Source organism: Bombina bombina, chromosome 6 (genome assembly GCF_027579735.1).
Source record: "Bombina bombina isolate aBomBom1 chromosome 6, aBomBom1.pri, whole genome shotgun sequence".
In the NCBI taxonomy this organism is placed as follows: domain Eukaryota; kingdom Metazoa; phylum Chordata; class Amphibia; order Anura; family Bombinatoridae; genus Bombina; species Bombina bombina.
Window position 1 is genome coordinate 327853761 of NC_069504.1, and position 23579 is coordinate 327877339.

At 40.2% G+C, this 23579-nt stretch overlaps 1 protein-coding gene across 1 annotated transcript in view; it reads right to left on the reverse strand.

The window, feature by feature from the left end:
- Positions 1–23332, reverse strand: part of NEDD1 (NEDD1 gamma-tubulin ring complex targeting factor) — a 361264-nt gene extending 337932 nt beyond the window's left edge. The window contains exon 1 of the mRNA XM_053719245.1: positions 23269–23332. Coding sequence (XP_053575220.1) covers positions 23269–23311 — 43 coding nt within the window. The 5' untranslated portion in view covers positions 23312–23332. The remainder of the gene's footprint in view (positions 1–23268) is intronic.
- Positions 23333–23579: the final 247 nt, after the last annotated feature.

Here is a 23579-nt window from a genome sequence, read left to right on the forward strand (position 1 = left end):
TTGGTTTCATCTGCCAATGGTAAAAGCTTTGACATACAGTCATGCCTCAACTGTACCACGAGCTATGAAAACTATCTGATCACTTGTACTCTGTAATTTGCAGTACGTGGGTCTCGGGTCTAGAGACATAAGATCCAGAATAAGAGAGCATTTGTCCACTATTTATGTGGGCAAAGCATCCCCACCACTGGTCCAACATTTCTCGAGAAATCACAATGGTAACCTAAACCCTTTCACATGGTGTGCCATAGAGAAAGTGATGCTGCACAAGAGAGGTGGTAACTTAGATCAGCTTCTAGACAAAAGGGAAATGTACTGGATTTTAAAGCTAGACACCAGAGTGCCATGCAGACTTAATACCAAATATGATATGATAAACTATTGGGATTAGTTTACTCCCTGGGTCTAGACACATTCAGATGTTGGTTTCTCTCTTTGCTTGAATCTCCTTTGTGTAATATACACCTCTTACTGTTAAACAATTATGTTTAAACTCCTAAATTGCTGGGAGGGTTATTGTCCCTGGACTCCTGGGCTAGTAAGACCATAGGCTGATCAATTCAACATATCCTATGGGAGTCTCTAGTTGTGGCTTATTAGTGTCCATGCCAGTGCAGGGCAATTATATTTATGTATATGGTAAGCAGTTGTTGAGTGGATTTGCCCAGACTTTTTTTTAACAAGATGTGCCACAATTATTTATTTTCTGCTCCAATTGGACAGGTATGCACTTTTGTTTTTGTTTATTTTAATAATGATGTTAATACCATGTCATTAAGCGTATGTACTTCACATTCTGTTATAAGTTATCTTCATGTTTTTCCCTCTTGCATATAGCTAGCTTTGAAGTGGTTAATTTAGTGGGCGTAATTTGTTTTTTAATTAAGTTTGCAGTTGAGCCAATTAGCTTGCATTGTGTGTTTTAAATACGAGTGTAAGGCACAGCACTAACAGGCTATGATTACAGCTAGACAGCCGAAACACGTAAGCCCTATTACTGCGCCCGCTATGAGGATGTATTGGAGTTTTTCTATGCTTTTTTTAAACTTACCGAATAAAGTTTTACTTTTATGTATATTAAAGGAGTGGATCATTGTTTTCTACAGTTCCTCACTTATCCAGTTGATCCAATTCCTTTCAGCAGAGCACCGTTGAACCACCACTCCGCTTAACTCCTCCCCCAACGCTGACGTCACCCACGGTGCTTGTGAATGCCGCACTAGGAGATTCTGAGAAGCTGAGACGCTGACATGGGTAGGAGCAGGGTAAGCTGATCGTGGATCGTATACCGCCGAGATACGGACCCCCTCTACACCGCAGCTCTCACTACAGTAAAACAGGAGATAAAGACGCCTGGAGTTGGGTAAGCAAGGTACCCTTGAGTACCGACTTGAACTACTGGGGAGAGAGTTTTTGAGTGAGAGCGGGACACTTTGTGAGTATCAGAAGTGTGGATGTTAATGTTACTGAACCCCTCTTCTTATTTTCTACCCTAGCTCACAAACCAAGCACTAATCCTCAGCCCTGGCATAGGACACGCTATCTCCACAGATGTTCCCCGACTATCTCATATCTCACCCTGGATGTTCTCTCACGACCTTAAAGGGACAGTAAACCCAAGAAAAATGATTTCATTATTTAGATAGAGAATACAATTTTTAAAAAGTTTCCAATTAACTTCAATTATAAAATTTGTTTAGTTCTCATGTTATTCTTTGTTGAAGGGATACCTAGGTAGGTAGCGTGCACTTGCCTGAAGCACTACATGACAGGAAATAGTGCTGCCATCTAGTGCTCATGCTTATGTATAACATTATTCCAAAACTGCTGCCATATAGTGTTGTGGACACGTGCACACTCATGAGCTTACATCTCAGCTTTTCAACAAAGGATAACAAGAAAACTAAGAAAATTTGATAAAAGAAGTAAATTGGAAAGTTGTTTAAAATTGTATGCTTTAGACTTCCGGTGGGCGGGCTTACAGGCAACAGCTCCGGTGTTAAGCTCGGTGAAGACTATACGCTGTTTAAGCTATTTATAACAATTTCAGAGCCCGAACCCACTTGGCAGAAATCGTGTCTGGGCACTAGAGGGATTGGATTACACCATCTTCCCCCACCGAGGTCCCAAACACAACTAATTTGCAGTGGACGTGTTATCTCAAGGAGGTGACGGCGGCCATCTTGGCACGAGATAGTAGAGGAAAGGCTTGTGGCGCACCAGCGGTGTGACTGACTGATAGAAATTACTATCGGCTGAGACCAGGGGAGACTGCACACACTTCCAGCATGGGTGAGATTCCTGGACTAGTTGCCCCTGTTTGTGCCGGAGGAGCGGGTGAGTGGGGCCACATGGGGCAGCGAACACGCTGCTATTTAGAGAGGTCCGCAGTGAGAGGGGCAGCAGTGCCTGGAGGAACATCGGATCTATCCTGTCATAGGTTGCAATAGAGGGAATCAGTGAGGAGGCAGCGTGACACCATCCAGCATTAAAGGTCTGCTTGTCGTGTAGCAAAATTACCTGCTCGTATTACCGAATAGCCCTGCTGTCACTGCTCACAGAAGAGAAGTTGTTTTGAGCGGCTGGTGGTAAGATTTTGCTGACACTCGATAAAGCCTCTATTTAATCCGTGTGTGCCTCACTGCAGAGAGGCGTATGTGACTAGAGACTTTCACCTGTTTACTTAATTAAGCCTATAACGCAGGAGTCTGCAGAGGTTTCAAGAGACTGTGCAGGTACTTTTGCGGGTTCCCCCAAGAAGATTTTATTGACATTGGGGCATAGTTTAGAGCATAGAACCCTCAGAATGACATTTGGGATTGACTCTGAACGAAACTGCCCGTGCATAGGCATAGTAATGGTCTGTGAAGCCAGACTGTATGTAGACATGATAAACATGCATCTTACTGTTTAGGGTTGCTGAGACTCATAACTAGGCATCAGATAGTTCCTATATTGTGCCTCATTTAAAAACTACTCGATGCAATACTGGTTATATGCATGTAAATCCCTTGCTTCCAAGATATTGGTTTCATTTTGTACATGATCTCTGTTGTTCCACAGTAATGTTATAGGATTCACTGCAAGATTTCGGTGATTTGTTACATGTCAGAACCTAACTGAAAACTTGCCTCTCTAGCTATTCAGTGGATGTATCACCAGCTATATGTTTGCAATTTTTTTTTTTTATGTGTAAAATGCAGGTTTAAACTAACCTTTCTCTTCGCAGAGAAAGCAGAATTGTTCCACAGGATTGTAAGGCTTTAGGGCCTAGGTGACTCATAACTGTATATAACTGTGCTCCATTTGAAACCCCTCTACAGTACATGATATGCCTTTTTGATTTGTTATAAGAGGTGGTATATGTATACATTTCTTTACTTCTGCTTTTACCTAAAGAGGTGGTGATAATTGCCTGGGGTGCGTGGCTAAACAAAATTCATTATACGCACCTGATGACCCCATTTTAGAAGTGGTAGGACCTGGGGTGTATGGAGAAGTATCTTGTCCCAACCATAATGGCAAATCTTAACAAAAATGCTGATCGTAGGGACAAATTAGGATCAGACATTGGCACTCAGGCTTCCTCCTTTGACTCCTTACAAGAGGGGCAGTCACTGGATCCACATCCCATAGTTAAACAAATCTCCACTCTGTTTTTACCCAAAATAGAAAATCTTCAGAAAGGGGTTGACACGTTGGCAGAGGAGGTTAAGCAATTTTCAACAAGGGTATCCGAGGTAGAGACAAGGGTTTCTGACCTGGAGGATACGCAAAATGCTAATTCTGGTAAAATTGAAGCCTTAGAGAAACACTTGATAGCATTACAACAAAAATTAGACGATCTAGAAAATAGATTGGAGGCAGAATAATGTCTGTTTACTTGGATTGCCTGAATCTGTAAAGCCAGCTGATATATTTTAAGATTTGTTGAAAACACCCTCCCCTCTCTAATCAATATCCCCGCTGGTGATCTGCTAAATAGTGTAGAAAGGGCGCATAGAGTAGGTCCAGAGAGGCCAGCTATGGATCACAATGCGCAAGCACGACGTGTAATGATTAAATTTCTCCACTTTCAGACTAAAATGGCGGTGCTCAGGGCATATAGAAAAATGGATGAGGTGTCTTATGAGAATTCTAGGATTCTCCTATTTCAAGACTATTCTGTAGACCTGATGAAGAGACGCAGGGAATTATCCTCCATTTGTTCTAGACTGCACAGAGAGGGTAGGCAAGCCTACTTGCTGTACCCTGCCAGACTTAAACTGGCTACCCCCAGAGGCCCTAAATTCTTTGGTTCTCCACAAACAGCACAGGACTTCCTGGATGCAGAGAATGGTGCTAGGAGCCCCGGCTATGCTAGGGGGGGAGAGGGTTAAGTAACCGTCCTGTTTTAGAAACAAATATGACTCTTAATATTCAGCTTAGATGATGGCTCTCAAAGCCAGAATAGGGAAGGTACTTCGTCTTGGTAGGGAAATTCCCTGTACCTATGCTCAGGACATAGGTTTAATATTTTGGTTAATGGTTTTTGTTGGGCTAGGGCAATATGTGTTTAATAAATTTGCCCCGGTTGGATATTATGCTGACCTCCTCAACTTTGATAGGAAACGGGAAATGTGGATGCAGAATTATGAAAATTATATGATAGGAGCTAGAAGATATGTTTACAGCTTATTGTTAAGATTGGATTATGACAAAATGTTTGAAACTACAAAAATGGTGTCTCTTGACATTACTCTTTTCCAGATGAGGTTGTCCAGATGTTTTTGGATGCGGTAGTCCGGCACTATGGAGGGTGAGAATTCCCCCTCCCTCCCATCTTTTTCTTCTTTCCCCCCCTCCCCCATTTTTTTCTCCTTCTCCCCTCTCTCTCTCCTCCCTGCCCTCTCTATCTTCTTCCCGTTTCTTTCTCTCTCCTCTTATTGTCTCTTTCCCTTTGGCATCTCACTTGTGAATTCACATACTGAGTATCTTATGAGTCACTGAAATTTAGTATCTACTCTTGGAATGTAGGGGGCATACATTCCCCCGTCAAGAGAAAGACTATACTAACACAGCTTAGGAAAAAAAGCGCGGATATCGCGTTCTTACAGGAGACGCATTTGACTGACTTAGAACACGCCAAACTAAAAAGGGACAGGGTTGGGAGGGTTGAGTTTGCCTCTTACAAATCTGACAGCAGAGGAGTAGCTATTTTGTTTGGAAAAAAATTAGACATTGAAGATGTGACAGTAGTAACTGACGCGGAGGGACATTATGTTTTAGCTCAGGCACAAATTGCTGGTAAAATGTACACGTGTAATATGTATGCTCCCAATAACAAAGACAAGGCATTTTGGGATAATCTGATTAGAATATTAACTCCATTTCCGGATACCCTGCTTATAATTGGGGGTGACTTCAATCTCGCTCCCAACCCTCAGTGCGACAGGCTCAGGGATTACAGTAGACAGCCTAGCGGGCCACAACCTAAGATCGGCAATAAATTTGAATTAAGAATTTTTCAATCTCTGACATCATCACTGGATGTGATTGATATATGGCGAAAGCTAAACCCAGATGGCAAGGACTTTACGTGTGTCTCCCGGTCCTCTCCCACCATGTCTCGCATTGACCTGTTCCTGACCTCTACCTCCTTAATTCCTCATGTCGTAGACGTTAAAATTGGGGAAGTGATGGTCTCTGATCATGCTCCAATAGGGCTCTTTTTGGATACTTTACCACGCCCCAACAATCGCAAAAAATCTTAGATTCCCGCAATACTTGCTCACCTCTCAAGAATTTCAGTTATATATGGAAAAATGCTGGGATGATTTCCGAACCAATAATGCGCAACACCTGTCGACTCCAGAGCTCTTTTGGCAAACGGCAAAGGTGGTACTCACGGGTGATATTTTGGCTTTTGTATCTCACAGGAAAAGGATGCATGCGGAGAGGCTTGAGAAATTTAGATGATTTAGCGACCAATTATAATGTGTATATGACTACGCATACATGGCTACATCATCAGAAATATATCAGTGTCAAAAAAAAAAAAGAGTATGATGCATTGTTGGCATATCAAGGCTCCCAAACCCTATTGAGAAATAGGGGTAGATACTATAGATATGAAGATAAATCGGGTAGACTATTGGCTTCTTTGGTTAATTTAAAATCCTCTACGTGTTTTATAGCTCTAAGACATGGAAATACTTTGGTTAAAGACCCCAAACGGATTGGGGAAGCATTTGCTTCTTATTATTCTAATCTCTATGCTAGTTATCAATGTAACTCAGAGGAAACTGTGCATGAATTTTGGAATTCCATCAAACTACCACAGGTATCGGATGAACAATTAAACAAGCTTAATGCGCCCATTTCTAAAGAAGAGGTAGATAAGACGATCATGTCTCTAAAATTAGGCAAAATGGCAGGCCCGGACAGGTTACCTCTAGAATTTTACATATTATTGAAAACAAGGGTGGTACCGGAACTAACTGATCTTTATACGGGTTACTTCTCTGACGCGGACAGACCGGCTAGGGCCTTCACGGCTGCATATATTACTCTCATCCCTAAGGCAGGTAAGGATACTCTTCTTCCAGAGTCTTATAGACCGATATCGCTACTGAACTCCGACTATAAGATACTAACAAAATTATTAGCGGAGCGCCTCAAATTTATCCTACCGGATCTGATTCATGTCGACCAAATGGGATTCATGATGGCGAGATCCTTGGTGACGAATGTCCGTAGAGTACTGCAGATTCTTCAGTACTTTTGGAATGCGAAGCAATCTGAGGAAGGGGGTAAACTCCCGGAGGCCTTTCTGTTGTCCTTGGACGCAGAAAAGGCCTTTGATAGGGTGGAATGGCGGCATCTTTTAAATACTCTGACTAGGTTCAATTTCTCAGGTCGCTTTGTTTCATTTATTGAGAATCTTTACTCGTCTCCCATTGCCAATATATGTGTCAATAATTTCTTCTCTGCAGAGGGGCACGAGGCAGAGGGGCACTATCCCCCTTACTATTCAACCTGGCATTGGAACCTCTGGCGGTTAAACTGTGTCAGGTATCCCCAGGTATTGAGGTCGCAGAATGCTCTCAGCATCTCGCATTGTATGCAGACGATATGCTGCTATTTGTGCAGGATCCTAAGACCCATATACCGTCCATAGTACAAACACTACAAGACTTCGGATCTTTTTCGGGTTATAAAGCTAATATGCAAAAATCTTAGATTCTATGGCTGCTTGGAGGTGGGGAGGCGGGTCATGAATACCCATTCACAATAGCAAACCAAGTAATCACTTACTTGGGCATTCAGATACATATGAACCCTAATAAACTATACTCGGCCAATTTGGCCCCTCTATGTACTAAGTTGAGCAATCAGATGAGAAGTTGAAGGTTTTTTCCTATATCGTTGGCAGGTAGAGTCAGTCTTCTCAAAATGGTGATTTTACCCCGCCTTCTATATGCTATGCTTATGCTACCCCTATTGCTTACTATCAGTGATGTGAAATCTTTAAACTCTGCTTTGAGGTACTTCATTTGGCGGGGAGGTAGACCTCGTATCTCGATGGCCAAGATGACAATGACCTATCTTGGCAGTGGTTTGTCACTGCCTGACTTTAGGCTCTATAATTGGGCAGCCTTGATCCGTTTGGTACTTGATTGGCAGGTGAGCACAGAGCATTTTTATAGACAAGACTTGGAGCAGGCAACTCTGGGAATCGTCTCCTTAACGTATTTGCTGCATATGCCAAAGGCAGCTAAATTACTAGAGGGAAATCGTCTATATCGGGATCCTATAAAGGCTTGGCACCTAGCTCATAGATTTTTAACTAAAACAAATCTGGGTTCTACTTATCTTCCGTTCAGTGGCAACCTGGACTTTCCGGCGGGTATGGATACAAAACCATTTCGACACTGGGAGAAGCTCGGCTTGGGGAATGTTGGTCAGCTAGTTGAGCAACTGATGAAAACTTTAAAGCCTTTTTTCTGTATTACAAAAAGAATATAATCTTCCAAATAGTCACTTCTATGCGTACCTACATTTCGATTCACCCAGACCTTGTTTAAAATGGGAAGATTCTCTTTGTCAGAGATATATCAAACTCTTTTGCAACAGAGGTTGCGACTAATTCAGCCAACCCTCTTGGTGGGATGGTGGAGAGAGGGTCTTCGAGACGCTACATGGGAAGAGGCTCGGGAGGGACTGGAAAAAGTTAGGAAGACCACCCTATCAGCCAATCTGAGAGAAACACAAATCAGGTTCCTGCACAAGGCATATATGACCCCCAAATGTTTGGTCAAATGGATTCCTGAATGGCCTAATAAATGTTCTAAGTGTTCTGTGGAGTCCCTGGGCCTGTTGCACTATATATGTGAATGCCCTTTGATTAGACAGTTCTGGAGTAAACTGCAGTATTGGGTCAATAAAAAGATGGATATACAGATTGATTTCACGCCTAAGGTTATACTACTCTTGAGTTGGGACCAACAGTACAGACAATTTGACTCAGAACTGACCCTACTCATACTACTAGCAAGGAAAAGTATACTTAAATTTTGGACAGACAACAAAAGTCCTACAATGACCTACTTCAGAAATATGCTGAAAGCACAATTATTTGTTGAGCAAATTGATGTTAGAGTGGATGTGGGTAACAGGCTGAACTTATTCTTGCGGAAATGGTGTAGGCTAATCTTAACTTTTGAGTTAGAAATACAACGGCAGGTACTCGCACCTTTTCGTAATACCAGCATATTTTTAGAAGACTCCCTACGGGGAGATTGGAGCCATATTGTATTTCATTAGTTTTCTTTCTTTTTTTTTTTTTGCCGGACCACCAAGTTCTCTGTGACTAAGCACCAACCTGAGATGTGGGATCACACAATTCAATGGCTAATTTAGTTAGATAGCCTAGATAGAAGGTTAGTTTAGTTTTATTGTTGAGTTTAGGATAGGTAAGAGAGTTGCTTTTCTCTCTCTAATAAAATATAAAATGTGAGAGTTAGATACATGCGAGTCTTTGACAGTTTGTAAATCAATATACTGTACAATAATGATGAAAACATGGGAGTATTGATGGTTGCAATAACAGTGACTCGTGATGTATTGTGGATATGATTGTATGCACTCACATGTCTTCTCTCAATAAAAAGAATTTAATAAAAAAAAAAAATTGTATGCTCTGAATCATGAAAGAAAGAAAATGGGTTTTATGTCCCTTTAAGCTCAGTCTCTCCAAAACTGAGCTCCTTATTTTACCCCCTTTTGCCAAAATATCTATCCCGCATATTTCTATAAACTTAAAATCAACCCAACCCTGCATGCCCAATGTCTTGAGGTCACACTTGACAGATCTTTCTTTCACTCCTCACATCCAGCCTTTGGCCAGTTTCTGCCATTTCCACCTTAAAAACCATCTCCAAAATTAACCACTTCCTCATACAAGACACAACTAAGATTTTAATTCCCTCTCGCATAATTTTCTGCTTTGACTATTGCAACTCCATTCGCTCTGGTCTCCCTAGCTCTGTATATCTCCTTTACAATCAATAATGAAAGCCTCTGCAAGGCTGATCTTCATTACACATTGGTCCTCATCTGCTGCATTTCTCTGTCACTACCATCACTGGTTTCCTCTAGCCTCCAGAATAAAATACAAAATCCTGACTGACATTCAAGACGCTTAATAACACTTCTCCACCATATATCTCAGACCTTGTCTTCAGATACTCTGCCTGCAGTCCCCTTCGCTCTGCTTTGAACCTCCTCTCTACTAGTAACTTAAATAACAGAATTCATGCTGTTAGACTCTGCACCATCAATGATATGTTACTGTCACAACGTAGCTTGGAGATTTTCAGAGCAAGAGAATATGCTCTGATAGCTAAAATGTTTATATGCAAATGTTTATATGTAAGATGGGTTCTTAAAGGGTCATTATAGAGATACAATTACTTACTCTAATTTGTTAGGGCATGTAACTGTATCACTAGCCACTCTGCAATTCTATGTGTTTAACCGTCACAAAGGATTTAAACACATAGTCAAATACTGCTTGGGAGCCACAGAGCAATGTAAGTCCCAAGCGGAAATCGTTGCCGATCCGATAAGTAGCACTAATCACTAGTGATAAAATGACATGCTCTAACAAATTAGAGCATGTAATATTATCACTATGATGATGGACCTTTTAAGAAGGCCACTAACCTTGAGCAGTTTGGGGAGGCGTGTAAGCTGCTACGTCAACACGCAGCGCGAACCCAGGATGAGGGGAGATAGCAACAGCGGAACAGAGGTGACCGCGTCTGCCAAGACTGGGATTCAAGAAGCCCTGCTGAATTTCCAGAGCCGAAGGTGAGTTCCTGCGTAGCAAAGAAGGAGCCAGCTAGATCGGCATCTCCTGACCGGAGGAAACAGGAGGGGTGAGCGCTAAGGCACGGGATAGCGTGCAGGCTGCAAGAGCAGCACCACAAGGAGGGTCTAGGAGCAACTTCCTGGTAAAGTGAGCTGCCGACCATTGCTGTGACCGTGGGGTGCTTTGGAGGTGGCCGCCCTATAGCCGCAGGATTGCCTCTATTGAGGTCTTCAACCCCTACAAAAGAAAAAGTAATGTGAAACATCTGGAGAAGGTAGGAAATTGCTGATTGATGTCTTGAAACGACTATATGAAAACTCTACCTGCTTGTTTACTGTTTTAAGGACTGGTTGAAGTGCTCTGTATATCTATTTATTGCTTATTAGCTTACTGGCTTAATAATTACCTAGGACTGAGATATACCGGAATTGTGGCATTGATTGGCCCCTGTAAAACAACACTAGCTATATAAGATTGTATTATTCAATTGAACATTCTGAAGTTACTACAGGAATTTGGTACTTGGTCTCTATTTAATAAACCACCCATTGATGTCTTTTCTCCTGTTTTTTTGGTGTATAACACTGGTAACAACAACAATCAAGCAGCTGATATTAATAGAACTCAGTGGGGCATGTGTGATAGCAACCTGTGTGTGAATGGATAATTGAAAGAGAAACACATATTTCCCCTGAAACCTGTATTATAACAGTGTAATAAGGCTAAGGTGACCAGGCAGAGCTGAAATTTCTATGCATGGATAAATATCTTACCCAACCTAAAATGTCACCTAAACTGAAACATCTAGAGAAAAAAAAGCAACAAAACTGTAGCTTCTGCTATCTCCCCAAATAAGTCTACACTTGAAGAGAGAAACTCAGATGTTTCAAATGCTGGCGAAATTGCAACTTTGGTGGCAGATTTAATCAGTCCTAAAATAGAGGAAATTTATAAAATCTTTGATTCACCCGAAGCTGCTCAAGTTTTTTTAGAAAATGAACCAAAAAATTAATGTATTTAATGAGAGTCCTTTGTCCCTTTTCTATTCAATTTTTTTTTTTCTTTTTTCCTTTTTTTTTTTTTTGGTTCATCTGTCAGACACGGAGCATAGTAAAATTAGGGCAAAATGGCTGGGAGAGTCATTTTTCTGATCTTATGTCAAATCATCTAGAGGGGTAATTGTTTTGTTCCATACAAGATTTGATTATAAAATCCTCAGGGTATTGAAAGATAAGGAAGGAAGATACTTAATTATTAGGCTCATTATTCAAAATGAGGAATATTTACTGGTTAACATCTATGGCCCAAATAATCCCGATGAAAGGTTCTGGAATTCGTTAGAGAGAACTATGTTTAAATTTTCTAAGGCTAAGATAATATTATTAGGAGACTTCAACGTAACTCCCAATTCTTATATGGACAGAAGGAAAATGGGTTCTGATAATATTAGAGGTAAATATAGAACATCTCACCTTAAGTTTGAAAAAAAGATTTTTAATCTACTTTATGAATCATTAAACTTGGTTGATGTATGGCGACTCTTAAACCCTAGTAATATGGAGTATACGTGCTGTTCAAAAAAAACAATACTTTTTCGAGATTGGATTTGTTTCTTATTTCTGAATTCTTGATCTCTAGAGTTGAGAAGTGTAACATACATGATTTTGTTTTATCGGACCACGCCCCGGTGACCTTATTACTTAAAACAAAGAAGAATTTTACCTTTAACTCTGTTTTTTTCCTACATACTTAAGAGATTCGGGTAAATTTAAAAATTTCCTCATCAGAGAGAATATCCAATTATTTTGGGAGACTGCTAAGGTGTATTTAAAAGCAGAATTCAATACCTATGTAGCAAGATTAAAAAAAGGAGAACATGAGGAAGGATAAGGATTTGTCTGATAGGGTAAGGGAGGCATATACTTTATATTTAAAAAATCCAAGTAAGGTGAATACAAACAATTACTTCCGGATTAGGAAAGAAAGAGAGACCTTCCTTATGGGAGAGGCACAGGAACTTCTCTATAAAAATGCTGCCAGATTCTCAAAATTTGGCAAAAGACCGGCAAATTGATGGCATTAACATTTAAAAGACAAACTAGGAGGAAGCCATTTGCAGCCTTGAAAGTAAAAGATACAATTTATACAGAGCTAGAGGAAATTGCACAAAATTTCAGAACTTCTATACTGATTTATATACATCACAGTGTCCAGATTCATATTAAATCGCAGAATTCTTGGATAGCACTGATATTCCTAAGATCTCAGAGATAGATTGTGAAGCCTTAAACCAACCAATAACTGAAAATGAGATCCAAAAAACAATTAGTATGATGGCCAGGGGGAAAATCCCAGGATCGGATAATTTGCCTCTAGAGTTATATCAGATGCTGCGGGTTGAAATTGGTATTTAAAGACAATATAGTCCAGCACCGGCTGTAACACCAAAGCAGAGGGTACTCCTTAGAGTGACTGCCACACTCACCAATAGTAGAATGCAAAGAAAAAGAAAAAGAAAAAAAAGGTTTGAAATTCTTTATAATTGCTTACTTTAGTTCAAGCCTTAAAACATCAGAGAATTTTAAAAGAGCGAATATTACCTTAATTCCCAAAAATAATAAGGACCCTTCAGATATTGCCTCATATAGACCCATTTCCCTGCTTGGTCTTGATTATAAAAACACAATTTATGCTTACCTGATAAATTTATTTCTCTTGTGGTGTATCCAGTCCACGGATCATCCATTACTTGTGGGATATTCTCATTCCCAACAGGAAGTTGCAAGAGGACACCCACAGCAGAACTGTTATATAGCTCCTCCCCTAACTGCCATATCCAGTCATTCGACCGAAAACACGCAGAGAAAGGAGAAACCATAGGGTGCAGTGGTGACTGTAGTTTAAATGAAAAAATTACCTGCCTTAAAATGACAGGGCGGGCCATGGACTGGATACACCACAAGAGAAAGAAATTTATCAGGTAAGCATAAATTGTGTTTTCCCTTGTAAGGTGTATCCAGTCCACGGATCATCCATTACTTGTGGGATACCAATACCAAAGCTAAAGTACACGGATGAAGGGAGGGACAAGGCAGGAACTTAAACGGAAGGTACCACTGCCTGTAAAACCTCTCTCCCAAAAATAGCCTCCGAAGAAGCAAAAGTATCAAATTTGTAGAATTTTGAAAAAGTATGAAGCGAAGACCAAGTCGCCGCCTTGCAAATCTGTTCAACAGAAGCCTCATTTTTAAAGGCCCAAGTGGAAGCCACAGCTCTAGTAGAATGAGCTGTAATCCTTTCAGGAGGCTGCTGGCCAGCAGTCTCATAGGCTAAGCGGATTATGCTTCTTAGCCAAAAAGAAAGAGAGGTTGCCGAAGCCTTTTGACCTCTCCTCTGTCCAGAGTAGACAACAAACAAAGCAGATGTTTGACAAAAATCTTTAGTAGCTTGTAAGTAAAACTTTAAAGCACGAACCACGTCCAGATTGTGTAATAGACGTTCCTTCTTTGAAGAAGGATTAGGACACAAGGATGGAACAACAATCTCTTGATTGATATTCTTGTTAGATACCACCTTAGGTAAAAACCCAGCTTTGGTACGCAGGACTACCTTATCCGTATGGAAGATCAGATAAGGAGAATCACATTGTAAAGCAGATAACTCAGAGACTCTACGAGCCGAGGAAATAGCTACCAAAAACAGAACTTTCCAAGATAAAAGTTTGATATCTATGGAATGAAGAGGCTCAAACGGAACTCCTTGAAGAACCTTAAGAACCAAATTTAAGCTCCATGGGGGAGCAACAGGTTTAAACACAGGCTTGATTCTAACCAAAGCCTGACAAAATGCCTGAACATCTGGAACATCTGCCAGATGCTTGTGCAAAAGAATAGACAGAGCAGAAATCTGTCCTTTTAAGGAACTAGCTGACAATCCTTTTTCCAAACCATCTTGGAGAAAAGATAATATCCTGGGAATCCTAACCCTTGGATTCACACCAATAAAGATATGTACGCCATATTTTATGGTAAATTTTCCTGGTGACAGGCTTTCGTGCCTGTATTAAGGTATCAATGACTGACTCGGAGAAGCCACGGTTTGATAAAATCAAGCGTTCAATCTCCAGGCAGTCAGTCTCAGAGAAATTAGATTTGGATGGTTGAAAGGACCCTAAAGTAGAAGGTCCTGTCTCAGAGGCAGAGTCCATGGTGGAAAGGATGACATGTCCAACAGATCTGCATACCAGGTCCTGCGTGGCCACGCAGGCGCTATCAAAATCACTGATGCTCTCTCCTGCTTGACCTTGGCAATCAGTCGAGGGAGCAGAGGAAATGGTGGAAACACATAAACCAGGTTGAAAGACCAGGGCGCTGCTAGAGCATCTATTAGCGTCGCCTTGGGATCCCTGGACCTGGATCCGTAACAAGGAAGCTTGGCGTTCTAGCGAAACGCCATGAGATCCAGTTCTGGTGTGCCCCAACGATGAATCAATTGTGCAAACACTTCCGGATGGAGTTCCCACTCTCCAGGATGAAAAGTCTGACGACTTAAAAAATCCGCCTCCCAGTTCTCTACACCTGGGATATGGATAGCTGATAGGTGGCAAGAGTGAGTCTCTGCCCAGCGAATTATCTTTGAGACTTCTAACATTGCTAGGTAACTTCTTGTTCCCCCTTGATGGTTGATGTAAGCCACAGTCGTGATGTTGTCCGACTGAAATCTGATGTACCTCAGAGTTGCTAACTGAGGCCAAGCCTGAAGAGCATTGAATATCGCTCTTCCAGAATATTTATTGGAAGGAGTGTCTCCTCCTGAGTCCACGATCCCTGAGCCTTCAGGGAGTTCCAGACTGCACCCCAACCTAGAAGGCTGGCATCTGTTGTTACAATTGTCCAATCTGGCCTGCGAAAGGTCATATCTTTGGACAGATGGACCCGAGATAGCCACCAGAGAAGAGAATCCCTGGTCTCTTGATCCAGATTTAGTAGAGGGGACAAATCTGTGTAATCCCCGTTCCACTGACTGAGCATGCATAGTTGCAGCTGTCTGAGATGTAGGCGTGCAAACGGCACTATGTCCATTGCCGCTACCATTAAGCCGATTACTTCCATGCACTGAGCCACCAAAGGGCGCGGAATGGAATGAAGAACACGGCAGGAATTTAGAAGCTTTGACAACCTGGACTCCGTCAGGTGAATTTTCATTTCTACAGAATCTATCAGAGTCCCTAGGAAGGAAAACTCTTGTGAGTGGGGATAGAGAACTCTTTTCCTCGTTCACTTTCCACCCATGCGATCTCAGAAATGCCAGTACTACGTCCATATGAGACTTGGCAATTTGGAAGTTTGACGCCTGTATCAGGATGTCGTCTAAATAAGGGGCCACTGCTATGCCCCGCGGCCTTAGGACCGCCAGAAGCGACCCTAGAACCTTCGTAAAGATTCTTGGGGCTGTAGCTAATCCAAAGGGAAGAGCTACAAACTGGTAATGCCTGTCTAAAAAGGCAAACCTGAGAAACCGATGATGATCTTTGTTATCGGAATGTGAAGATAAGCATCCTTTAAATCCACTGTAGTCATATATTGACCCTTCTGGATCATAGGTAGGATGGTACGAATAGTTTCCATCTTGAATGATGGAACTCTGAGGAATTTGTTTAAGATCTTTAGATCCAAAATTGGTCTGAAGGTTCCCTCTTTTTTGGGAACCACAAACAGATTTGAGTAAAAACCCTGTCCCTGTTCCTCCTTTGGAACTGGATGGATCACTCCCATAACTAGGAGGTCTCGTACACAGTGTAAGAATGCTGCTCTCTTTTTATCTGGTTTGCAGATAATTGTGAAAGGTGAAATCTCCCTTTTGGGGGGGAAGCTTTGAAGTCCAGAAGATATCCCTGGGATATAATTTCCAACACCCAGGGATCCTGGACATCTCTTGCCCACGCCTGGGCGAAGAGCGAAAGTTGCCCCCTACTTGATCCGTTACCGGATAGGGGGCCGTTCCTTCATGCTGTCTTAGAGGCAGCAGCAGGCTTTTTGGCCTGCTTACCTTTGTCCCAGTTCTGGTTTTGTCTCCATACAGTCTTGAACTGAGCAAAAGTTCCCTCTTGTTTGCATTAGAGGAAGTTGATGCCGCACTTGCCTTGAAGTTTCGAAAGGCACGAAAATTAGACTGTTTGGCCCTTGATTTGGACCTGTCGGCATAACTTCCCCCTCGTCAGATTCCTCTGGTGATAAAAATTTTTAAAGACAGAATATGATCTTTATTGCTTAAAGTAAAATCAGTACATTTGCTACACATTCTAAGAGGGGGTTCCACCATGGCTTTTAAGCATAATGAACAAGGCGTTTCCTCTATGTCAGACATGTTTGTACAGACTAGCAATGAGACTAGCAAGCTTGGAAAACACTTTAAATCAAGTTAACAAGCAAATATAAAAAACGGTACTGTGCCTTTAAGAGAAACAAATATTGTCAAAATTTGAAAAACAGTGAAAAAAGGCAGTAAATCAAACAAAATTTTTACAGTGTATGTAATAAGTTAAGAGCATTGCACCCACTTGCAAATGGATGATTAACCCCTTAATTCAAAAAACGGATCAAAAAAACAGACGTTTTTTAACAGACACAACAAACTGCCACAGCCTGCTGTGGCCCTACCTTCCCCAATAAACGACTTTGGAAAGCCTTTGAGCCCTTTAGAGATGTCCTATAGCATACAGGGGACTCCTGAGGGAAGCTGGATGTCACAGTTTGTAATTTTAACTGCAACAACTGTAACTTTTATACTACAACAGTGGAAAGCCCCAGGAAACTGTTTCTAGGCAAAATTTAAGCCAGCCATGTGGAAAAAACTAGGCCCCAATAAAGTTTTATCACCAAAGCATATATAAAAACAATTAAACATGCCAGCAAACGTTTTATATTGCAATTTTTATAAGGGTATTACCCCTGAGAGTAAGCATGATACCAGTCGCTATTAAATCACTGTATTCAGGCTTAACTTACATTAATCTGGTATCAGCAGCATTTTCCATTTCTAGAAAAAATTGTAACTGCACATTCCTCATAGCAGAGTAACCTGCACGCCATTCTCCCGCTGAAGTTACCTCTCTCCTCAGACATATGTGAGAACAGCAATGGATCTTAGTTACAACCTGCTAAGATCATAGAAAACTATGCCTGGGATAAAATAGTACAACTCCGGTACCATTTAAAATAAACTTTTGATTGAAGATAAAAAACTAACTATATTTCACCACTCTCTTTTACTACCTCCATGCGTGTTGAGAGTTGCAAGAGAATGACTGGATATGGCAGTTAGGGGAGGCGCTATATAACAGCTCTGCTGTGGGTGTCCTCTTGCAACTTCCTGTTGGGAATGAGAATATCCCACAAGTAATGGATGATCCGTGGACTGGATACACCTTACAAGAGAAATCTTAATGAAGATCCTGGCGGATAGATTGAAGCCAATACTTCCTGGGTTAATCCAACAGGACCAGGCGGGATTCATCATGGGTAGGGCTTCAGAGTTTAACATAAGGAAAATTCTGCACATAATTTGTCATTATGGGGGGGTTGCACTGCTTGAGGCCTTCCTGCTATCTCTGGATGCAGAGAAGGCCTTCGACAGAGTGGAGTGGCCCTTCTTGTTACAAGTTCTGGGGAAATGTGGGATTGTGGGGCAATTTAGGGATTTTGTTGTAAATATCTATTCAGATATTAAAGCTTCCATACTGATCAATAATGTTATCTCAGACACCTTTAGTTTGACAAGAGGAACCCGACAAGGGTGTTCTATGTCTCCCTTACTGTTTGATTTGATAATTGAGCCCCTAGCTATTAGACTGAGAAAATTGCTGACTAGAATTAACATAGGAAAGGAGGTATTTAAAACTGCTGTATTAGCAGATGATCTTTTGTTATTTGTTGCTAATCCAAGAAATCAGATTGATGATATTGTGAACCTTCTTGAGCAATATAGTATAGTCTCGGGCTACAAGATCAACCTTGCAAAGTCCAAAATTCTATGGTTAAAACATAACCCAGAGGAGTCTCAGCCCTATCAATTTATAGAAACTAAAACTTTGACCTATTTGGGGCTGAAAATCTCTGCCAATATGGTGAATTGGTACAGAGATAATATTCAAACGGTTCTAAGAGCTACTGGAGATAAGATTAAAACCTGGGCGTCACTCACAGTTTCTTTAACAGGCAAAGTGGCTCTGTTTAAGATATTTATTGTTCCAAAAATCCTCTATACGTTGAGGATGTTTCTGTTCTTCAATCAAGCATTGAGGTATTACCTTTGAAGTGGGAGGAAAGCAAGAATTAAGCTTGCTAAGCTATACCAACCTTATTGTAAAGGAGGGTTAGCTTTATCGAATTTAGAATGGTATAATCGTGCTTCTATACTACGCTTCACGGTGGATTGGTTAAATCTGTCCTTTATATACTCAGATGAGCTTTTAGAAAATCAGGTCTGCTCCCCATTCTCTTTGAATTTTGTTTTATTCGCTTCTAATAGAGAGCTAGGTGGGATTATCTCCGAGCATCCTTTATATAGAGATATAATACGGACCTGGAGAAATCTATCTAAACGTCTGGGACTATCACAAAATATCTCGAAATGGTTACCGATAAAGGGAAATGGGTATTTTCCGTTGGGTAATATGTCTGATATTTATGAGACATGGTAACCATCCAAACCATTGATTGTGAGAGACTTTAATGATTACAAACTTGATAAATTATATACACATTTGATAATCTTCAAAAAAAAATTCCAGCAATACAAAGAAAACATTTTTTATTTTTTACAAGTAAGAAGCTATATTCTCCGCTTAACTAAGATTTTTTCCTCAACTATGGGTAGACCATCCCTTTATCGATGCTAAATTGCCTGGGAAAAGGCTATTGGTGGCTATTTATGGATTCCTTCTGTCCATAGAAGAAAAGGAGTCAGTACAGGATTTGGCTATGCATTGGACAAAAATAATAGGTTTAGAGCAGTGCTTTCCAAACTGTGTGTCGTGACACGTTAGTGTGTCGGTGGCAGTGTGTAGGTGTGTCCCTGCGTCAGCTCTAATTTCTTTTTTTTTCTTCTTTTTTTTTTTCTTTTGGTTTCCGACTTTTCCGCCTGCCTACTACGCATATCACATGGTTGACACGTGATTGATACCTAGTGGGTCACAGATCATCTTTAACTATTGACGCAGCTCAGTGGGAACTGAAACTATTCCTATTGGCGGCACATTGGCTCCTGACTGCCTGTGTAGTCTCCTTAATTGGCTCCTGACTGCCTGTGTAGTCTCCTTAATCGGCTTGTGACTGCACGTGTAGTCAGTGAGTGGGACAGCAGTGTGTTTTCGGAGCTGGCAGTAGCCAGTCGGATTCGCAGATCTCTGAGGGCAGCAGCTTAAATGAGAGAAATCTCAATGTATTCTTCCTGGTAAAATATTTTATAAATAAATAAATGCTGAGCTGAAGTCAGAAGTCAAAGTGTTTTTTTCCCCAGCTAGCTCCCAGTAGTGCATTGCTGCTCCTGCTCTTGATATATGGATAGGAAGTGGAAGCTTAAAAATGCTTGATGATAAAATGCGAGTGTCTTTATCTAATATTCCACCAAATATTCAGAAACTGTGTTCATCCCATCAACTTCATACATCCCATTAAAATAGTAAGTAGCTATTGGTGTTATTATTTTTTTTTTTTATTCTTGCACATACATACTGTTACTTGTAAATATATTTTGTTATTATATAATTTATGTATGTGTCCGTATCTCTGAAAACAAGTTAGTTTAACCTGCTGTTTGCCAGTACAACTGAATTACTGTGTCGCGAAATGATGTAGGTCTAAAAAGTGTGTCACCAACATGAAAAGTTTGGAAAGATCTGGTTTAGAGGATTTAGACAAAGTATTAACGAACAGTCTTAAAACAACTCAAAGACTTTTTACTGCCTCGTATTATAGAGAAACACAATTCAGAATAGTACAGAGGGATTATCTAACTCCTCGTAGAGTAGCCAAATGGAACAAAAAAGTGACTGTTTGCCCTAAATGTTCCTTTCAAGATCCCAATCTGGGCCATCTGTTGTGGGATTGCCCCAAGCTTAAACAGCTATGGGCAAAAATGGAATACTATCTTCCATGATATTTAAAGGGAAGGTGCAATTGGAAAGGGACTCTAGTCTTTTTCTGGTAACTCATAATTCTTGGATAAAAAAAACGAATTTTATACTTACAGTAATAATAATTGTTAGGACACTTATTTTTAAAAACTGGATTACCTCCAAAATACCGTCTATTACGGACATTAAAAAAATTCTTGTTGGAAAAAGCAGGATTAAAGCAGCTTTTGAGTCCAAGTTAAATGGGGCAAGAGGAAATGGTTTTCTTAAGACCTGGAGGGATTTTGTCTGCTGTCAAAAGGAGGATTTTGTACTCTATATAGAGCAAATTATTAATTTAAAGTTGACTTGAGGGGAGAGGATAGGAGAGAGGTTGAGTGTAGATAAATTGGTAGATCAAATTAGGTAGATCTATTTGGAGGGGTGGGAGAAAGGGGAGTGGAAGAGGAGAGAGTCCCCCCCCCCCCTTTTTTTTCTTCTCTTCTCTTTCAGTTAATTTGAATAAAAGAGGGATAGGGGAAAGAGGGGGACAAAGGATATGAAAAGGATAAATCTTGTATTTTTACTTGGAAGTTGTTTTTTTTGGGAGACATGTTGCCTTATATGTATTGATGATATTGTTTTGTGTGTATGTTTTCTTTATTTTTCTTTTTTTTTTTGTATGTTAATATAGAAATAAAAATAATTTAAAAAAAAACCTTGAGCAGTTTGGCAGAACAGAATTAATTTGGATAGAATCACATGGTTATTATAAGACAGATCTATCTAGGAAACCAGGCAATGTATAAAAATATTCTAGAGCTGTTACCACTAGTTAACTTGCTTGAAGGGAAGGGACTGTTCTCAGAGAATTAATTTGCACTCTATAACTTTGTAGATTAATATTCTCCCTGCTCTTTGTAGGATATCTTCAATGGAATTTCCTTTAAATAGGGAGATAACAATATTTCACCTTATATGAAGTTTACTAAAATAGATGCTAGGATTAGAAAAACAAAATATTTTGTTGCTTTACCTAAATCAAATAGCAAGGCTAAACAATGCGTTTCACATCAAATATAGGCAACTAAACTTATTAGACTGTATGGGAATATTGAGACAAGCATCCTTCACACCCTGTTGCATTTTACAATTTGATTTAACAGTGTTTACACTTATTATTGACCCATATGCCAAAAAACAATGTTCTTAGTATATTCAAAAACTCTAGTGCAGACCTTAAAGGAAAAGTTAACGATAAAGCACCACTATGCAGCATCTTAATTAACATCAAAATTAAGTTAGTTTCATTCATCATTTATTTACTTCTTTACTATTAAATGCAGAAATCTACCTTTTATACCGATATCTTTTCACGCCGTAACTCAGCCCGGTAATAAAAAAAAAATATTGTTTAAAAATGACGAATATCTTGATGAACGTTTTGATTGGTCCCCCAATGGCGTCCCAACTGACTCACGCTACACCCACAATTACAAATACGCATGCGTGTCTCACGGAATTATTGGGCTCTATAGATGCGCGCTCATGAGACACCCATTCACTCTGTGATCTTGATTCATTGATTAAATATCTATCACTGCGGCGAAGTTTAGGCCTACGCATGTGCAACAGGACAATTCCCAAGTATGTGCACGGAGGTACAAGTAAGAGCGGGTGGGACCGCTCCTACGTGTAAATGAGAAAAAGCTTGAAATGAGCGGGTGGGCGGAGGAAGGAGAGAAAACAGTATGGGATTTCCAATCTAAATATCTTCAAATGACAAATGTTTTTTAAAAATAAAAAAGTTAGCGACTATTAATCTAGGTATGATTAGTGAATTTCATTAATATCGAAGATAAAAATTTACTTTCACTTTAATTTACTTATATTACTCCATAACTAAGTAATGGTAAAGCCATGAATGTTTCCAGACTACTTACAAAAATATGAATGTGCTGGACTGTTAACAATGTGTCACTCAAACAAAATAACTACAGTTAGATAATAATCATATAAACATTATAAAACTAAATACAAAATGTTTTACAATAAAATAATTGCAATATCTTATAGCAAGTATTCAATCTTGTCAAGGGAAAAAAAGCAATGTTTTATTTTAGACTTATTGCAGGTAACTTGCTCATTTTGATTTCTGCTCTACTTATACTAGTGTAGGAATATGTTTTACACAGTGAGATCTGGTGTAGGAACTTCACCAAATGTGTTATGGCTTGGCTGTGCTGTTTCAGTGTGTTCAGAATGAATGAAAAATGTTACTACTGTAGTTAATATGCCATGGTTTTGTGTTTTGTTGAGGACTATATTGTAGATAAGTAAGTGCAAGTTGTCTATATTGTCATAAAATATCACAAACTGACAATTTATTTAATAATATAATTCTTCATTTCTTTATGACTGAAGAAATTTTGCCAATCTCTTATTAGCTTATAAAACACATTGCAGGTGACATGGGTATAGCTTGTAACCAGACAGGTATATAAGTCCTCAAATGATTCTTGGGCAAAGTAATTATGTAAAATGTTGCTACAACACATTTAACACTGCTGATAAAGACGTCTACAATGGACAGTCCTTTCTTGGTTAATGCAAACCTTATACCACTGACAGGGCAAGATTACTGAAAATCCACACAACTATTTAATCCTCCCGCCAAACTACAAATAACGGCATGACTCCATAAGTGTCAGCACCAGAGCTTAACTTTGAAGATAAGTTAGTATTATTAGTTTTCGTTGCCTGGTAACCCCCGTTTACACTTTAGCAGCAACTATCTCACCTTCCAGTCGGTCGCCTCTTACCCCACCTCCCCTCCTCTGCATCCCGGTACTGGTGGACGCGGCGTGACGTCACACGAATACCACCAACTGCTTCCAGCGTCTACAGCAAGTGTACGTGCGCGATCACAGCGCAACAGTTGTTGACATTTACTCTCGCGGCCCGCGGGAACGTGCTGCAAAATAAACTCTAGATTGCGTATTCAAGGAGAGTGTTTGGTGTCACTTTAAGTTATAGCTTTACGTTTTGATATTGTATAAGCCAATATTTGTTTCCATTCATAAACTTTCAGAGTGTTTAGAGTGCAAACTT